This window comes from Labrus bergylta, chromosome 4 (assembly GCF_963930695.1).
Source record: "Labrus bergylta chromosome 4, fLabBer1.1, whole genome shotgun sequence".
Lineage (NCBI taxonomy): Eukaryota > Metazoa > Chordata > Actinopteri > Labriformes > Labridae > Labrus > Labrus bergylta.
The window spans coordinates 28953746-28959745 of NC_089198.1; the positions used below are offsets into that span (position 1 = coordinate 28953746).

Sequence of the window (6000 nt, forward strand, 5' to 3'; positions counted from 1 at the left end):
AGAGAGTGAAAACTCATTATAACTGTTCCATAAACCAGCGACTATCTCTCCGGGAGAGGGTTGCTTAGTTTAGCAAAATGATTTGAGATCAAACTTTGTCATCCCTGATATTAAGCTCAGACGGCCAGGTGCGTGCTGCAGCTTCACATTTAAGGGACCGATATGATCATCTCATTTAATTCAAAGAAAGGAAGCAGATGAACGTACCTCTCAGACTGACTTATTTCAGTGCATTGCTATGTATACCAGACTAAATCCACGTCTTTTAGCGAGTTGTTACTTTTGATCATCACAGCGAATCTGACGGCACTCGACAGCTTTTATCACCCTCTCATCTGTAATCACAGGAACACTCAAGCACATCATCGCTGTGGTTAGAAACACAAACAAATTATGGAAATATTTAGCTTCCCATGATGAATTAGACTATATTTCAAACCGCAGATTAGTCTCTCCTTGATTTGCTTGTGTAAGCAGAGACCTACTCGTGGCTCAGAATGACTAATAACCTCACCGACCCTGTGTTAATAATATCCTGTGGAAGTCAATCATTCATTCACTCCTTATGTAAAAAGTGTATTTCTCATAAATTCTTGGGAAAATAGTCCTGGAATAAAGGTGCTAACATGTGGTCTCTCTGTCTCTGTGTGTAGGAGAAGTGCCATCAATACTGGCCGGCAGAGCGTTCAGCCAGGTACCAGTACTTTGTGGTGGATCCGATGGCGGAGTACAACATGCCACAGTACATCCTCAGAGAGTTCAAAGTCACAGACGCCAGGGTATGTTGGATTCAGTCTGTGGGTTTGCCCTTGTGTGTGTTCTTCCATGTGCGTCTGCCTGGTGTGGGAAGGGGGTGAGGATTGATTGGCATTTTACAGAAATACAACCATCCAACCCAAATCCATCTTCATTTTAGGTTCTCAGACAAATGCAGAGAGTCGCGTTTAGTGTTGAAAATTATAGCGACTGTGATTTCAAGGTAGAGATGATCAGAGGAGTCGCGTGTTATTTCTCCTGACAGGCTGACATCAAGTGAATGCACCATCAAACATGTTTACCCAGATTTAGCAGCAATATGCTTGCTCTATGGAATGAGAGTGTGTTTTTGTGTGTGTGTGTGTGTGTGTGTGTGTGTGTGTGACTGTGCATGTGTGTGTGTGTGTGATTGTGCATGTGTGATTCGAGATGACTGTGAAAACACATGAAAAGCATAGCCTTCAATCCCCAAAGGCCAGAGCTGCAGCTCCCTGTGATGCTGTTGTTTCAATAGGCTATAAATATACTTTACTGTCATCAGAGGGCCCACAGCACCACGGCACTCCAATCCAACATCCACTCCTCTTCTTATATACGGTGTGTGCATTTAGAGGAAGATGTCGAAATGCACTCAATCTGACACATGCACTAAAATAATACATCTGAAACTCACACACACCACAGTGCTGTCAAATATTTGACTCCATGGTGCAGTTTTCAGTGTTCGTCAGCCTGGGTCGTTGACTTCTGGAGACGTCAGCTTCATTTATGTTGCCTAGGTGTAAATTAGCTGATTAGAGGACCGCAGTGGAAACCAGCAGGGTTATGGTACTCCTGCATCTCAACTGAGAAGCAGACACTCTGTGAACAAAGACAACAGATAAAGATGTGTTTAGACTGCAAAATAAAGCTGATATTTTGTCTTAAGATAAATTAAAAGATCAAAGAGAGCTCCGCCAAACGCAGCTTACAGTCTCTACCACCACTGATACATCACCTCTGACCTGTACTTAAACTCCTCTTTGCGTCCCCTCAGGATGGCCAGTCCAGAACAATCCGCCAATTCCAGTTCAATGACTGGCCCGAACAAGGAGTGCCAAAAACTGGAGAGGGCTTCATCGACTTCATCGGACAAGTGCACAAAACCAAGGAACAGTTCGGACAGGACGGACCAATCACTGTACACTGCAGGTAAGGAGGAAAAGTGACACAAAAAAGAAATGTGTACATGCATGCAGATTTGTGTTTGGACTGACGAGCAGCAGAGTCTCATCTTTGTCTCTGCAGTTTCAGGTTAGGTTTATTCTTTGTTACAGACGCACAAAGTGAGATAACACATTTCAGATTCTGTGGTTTTATTCACTTAGATCCTTTTTACACATTTTTGTTCATGGTCTGCTGAAAATCCTCTTTAAAGGTTACATTATTTAATGTTTAGGAGTTACACTTAATTACCAGCCTATAAGGTCAACCTTACTTAAAGTATGCAGTTTCTGCCTTTTGTAGTTTTTTGTTGAAATTCTTTTGTTCATTTATAAGGATGTAGTTTGCAGTGCTAATTTATTTTACTATGTGCTCATTGTATTTTTTAAGACCAAAGCGGAAACAAATGGACGTAATAAAATTGTATCTATAACCTGAAATGAGTTGTTTTAAAATAAGCTTCCTCGCCTTATTCGGAACAAGTAAGGGTACGCTTTGAAGCCTTGGACTGGAAACGGTGATAAATAGTTTTGTTTGTGTGTTCCCCTCAGCGCCGGGGTGGGCAGGACCGGAGTCTTCATCACTCTCAGCATCGTGCTGGAGAGGATGAGGTACGAAGGAGTGGTCGACCTCTTCCAGACAGTGAAGACACTTCGCACCCAGCGGCCGGCCATGGTGCAGACCGAGGTAAGAACAGAGTGCAGACAGACGGTATCTCAAAGTCAATAGTGTGTGTTATTAAGGTGTAAAATAAAGACTGTTTGACTTGCTGACACAGAATCTTTCTGCAAACTCATTCAGTGATATCACAGAGGTCCAGAGTCCAATTCTTCTTATATGAAGAGTTCACATTGGACACAAAGAGTTTAAAAACTATATTAAAGAAGACAGGCATTGTGAGAAGTCACTGAATTTATAACCACTTTAGGATTATGAAGGGAAGATTAACAGAAAATAACAACTTGAACTTGAAGTATCTGTGGTGGAAACCGATCAAGTATATTAACTCAAGTACTGTACTGAGTTTAATTCTGGGAATCTGTTCTATTTAATTATTTCTCCACTTTCTACTTTTTGTTTAAAAGCTGCCCCTGTCACCTGAAAAGCTTGAAACACGGTATTAAAGTGCATACTGTATACTGCCAGGCTACCCAAAATGCACCAGTGATTTCACCTGTTATTCCACATTTACCGTCAGCAGCTTTTCAGTCGCTACAACGGTCTCTATTCTTGGACAGAAAAAGCTGAAGGAGTGCAGAGAAAGGGCCGCACAGAGAGATCTTACTTCCCTGAAAGACAGACAATTAAGCCATTAAGGCCATATTTAGCAAACAGAACAGAATTAACAAAGAGAACAGGTTTGATGTGTGATTTTCCAGATATCTCTCTGAGGACTCTCTCACTGACACTTCTTGTTTTCTGTCTCTTCAGGACCAGTACCAGCTGTGTTACAGGGCCGCGCTGGAGTACCTGGGGAGCTTTGACCACTATGCAACATAACCACTCCTACCGAGCAGCCTCCCTGGTCAAACCTCTCAGGAGTGTGCCAAGTGTCCCATCTCAGCCACCATCCACTCACTTGACCCGCTTAAAAAAAAAAAACGCCCCTCACAGCCAACAAGAGGGGAGGAGAAAGGGATACGCCTGCGGACCCTGCAACGGGTTCAACCAATCACAGAGATCCACACTGATTTAACCAACCACGAGATTTTTGCTTTAAAAAAATAATAACAGAAACATTACAATGACTATGACAAACATGACAATTCTTGTACAGATGCGACGGAGCAGAGTGGCAGCTCGCCTCTCTGCTCCGTCAAAGCCAAACCTCCCTGATTGTCAAAGGCTACTGGTAGCACTAAGAGAGCACTCTCTCTGTTTTTATGTTAATGTTATTGTCAATATTATGATTCATTATGTTATTGTTTAGTATATTTGTTCTTTTTAATCATCATTTTAACATCAGACATTTCTTTTGTCTTAAACTGCCCAGCCTAGGGTGTGCATTATGTTCATAATCGGTACTTTTTTTTATTTTAGGGTACATTAGCACAAGGGACATGTATTTTAAACACGTTCCTAGATACTAATACAGGAGGACCACCGTTCTCTGAGCTGCTTTTACGATATTTTCTTTTTGTTTCTTCATATTATGTGTCATAAACGTTGTTTTTGGTCTTATTCAGTTCAATAACCCAAACTTTTATTTTTTGCCTTTTCACTTGCCATCTCGACAAAAAAAAAAAAAATCAACTATTACAAATTGATTTCAGAGCACACACTTGCTAGAGTTTGTCCTTCTGCAAACATGGTAGCTAGTTATAAAACAAACGAGTGGATGATCCGACAGGAGAGTAAATCAGAGGTGTACAGAAATGGAAAGCACATGATTTCTACGCGTTTTGTTTCATCAGAAGCCTATGGCATTGAGGCCTTCATACTCCACAGCGGAGAACTTACCTGAGGAAAACAGACTTTTATAACCAAGGGTAGTTGACACAAAACAAACTCCCTGATCTCTGAATATTGTTGCTCTTCAAGTCCCTCCCATCTCCTCGCTGCCCATTCGCCTGGTGGCTTTTGCCGGAGCTGAACCACGCAGACCTGACGGAGCGGATGTGGTTCACGCGGTCTGAGGAGTGGAGCCATTAACGGCACCTGTACAGAATCAACCATTCCTACCAGAGGGAGAGAGACTCAGCCCTTTGGACTGAAACCTGATATTATTTTATACAGAAATAGAACTATAAATATATATATAAATATATATAATTATGATTGATTATATATATATGTACAATTACACATAGATATATACACAGCTTCAAAGGTATATTGTTAAAAAGGATTAATTCTGCTGATCTACCAACCCTAGAGACCGCAGAGAGCCTGCTGTCCTAGAGTGTGTATTCATGGAAACACCGTTGTATCTACTGTACTACCATAGTAACTTCGACAGTCCGTTTGAACGAGGAAAAAACAGCACAACCCCCCACCCCACCCCACTCATCAAAACGGACGGCTCCTCGCTCAGTGCGGGGCCAACGCACCACTCAAGCACACGTCTTCTCCCACAAAGAGCCGCAGGAGGGGGAGGGATCTGATCCGAGAGGCCTAAACGGTGTGGTGGCGGTGGTGGTGGAGGCGGTCGTGGGAGGGAGGGGGGACTTGAAAAACGCTGGAGAAAAACTAAAAATGTTCATTTTTACCTTGTGAATGCTTAGTGCTGTAGGGGTTCGATCTGTTGTACACACAGTCTGTTTTCTATTTGTTATAAAGAACTGGAATTTAAAAACAAACTGTTGATGAAAAAGAAAAAACATTGATGTTAATAAAGTTAAATAATTGGGTTTTTGTACAAATTCTGCCTTGTGATGCCGTGTTTTTTGATCCTGTTGTTTGCTTAAGTTCTTCATCGATAAAACCTTTATCCTTCAGTGCAAGTCTGGGACCCTGTGGAACACCAGAAATCTGTCTATGTTTCTCTTGTTGCCAGTTATTCTGCTCAAAAGCATTTCCTGATCTCTGACCACTATGAATAAGTTCATAATCCTGTGTTCTTTGGCTTCAGGCGTTTTTACAAGTCTCTCTTTTCCCACAATGCAACTTCATGTTTCTAAAACGTTTGTGTTTGCAAGGTTGAAGCTACGAGTTGGGAAAAATATCCACCCCCTCCTTTTTTTTAAACGTGCACCCAAAAAATGTCTAAAACAGATTCTTAGTCATGAACACACCATTATTATCCCACTGTGAAGCCGAGACAGCATTCAGTGCTGAAGCTGGGATCTTTGATTTCACCGTATTTCTTGTTTGTGAGAAGCTGAACCATTATAGAACAATAACACAAGCTTTCCATCCTCCATATTCTGGAGAGACTTCGTTTATCTGCTGCACATGACGCTGATCCATTCAGCCTTCAGACGCTTCATGTGAAAGTTGCAGCCCCTGGATTTACACACAGCTGTTGTGTACTTACTTATCTGGATTTGACAGGTAAAGTTGAACATTTTTGTTCTAATGTTTGAAGCAGTGAGAGATAAA

The 6000-nt window shown here is 41.8% G+C and overlaps 1 protein-coding gene across 15 annotated transcripts in view; it reads left to right on the forward strand.

Annotated features, from left to right (window-relative positions):
• LOC109980547 (receptor-type tyrosine-protein phosphatase F) overlaps positions 1-5321 on the forward strand; it is a 172686-nt gene extending 167365 nt beyond the window's left edge. For all 15 annotated transcript variants that reach the window (XM_065954314.1, XM_065954315.1, XM_065954313.1 and 12 more), the window contains 4 exons: positions 654-779; positions 1793-1947; positions 2511-2646; positions 3391-5321. In XM_065954314.1, the coding sequence (XP_065810386.1) occupies positions 654-779; positions 1793-1947; positions 2511-2646; positions 3391-3459 (486 nt within the window). In that variant the 3' untranslated portion in view covers positions 3460-5321. The remainder of the gene's footprint in view (positions 1-653; positions 780-1792; positions 1948-2510; positions 2647-3390) is intronic.
• The last annotated feature ends 679 nt before the right edge of the window (positions 5322-6000 follow it).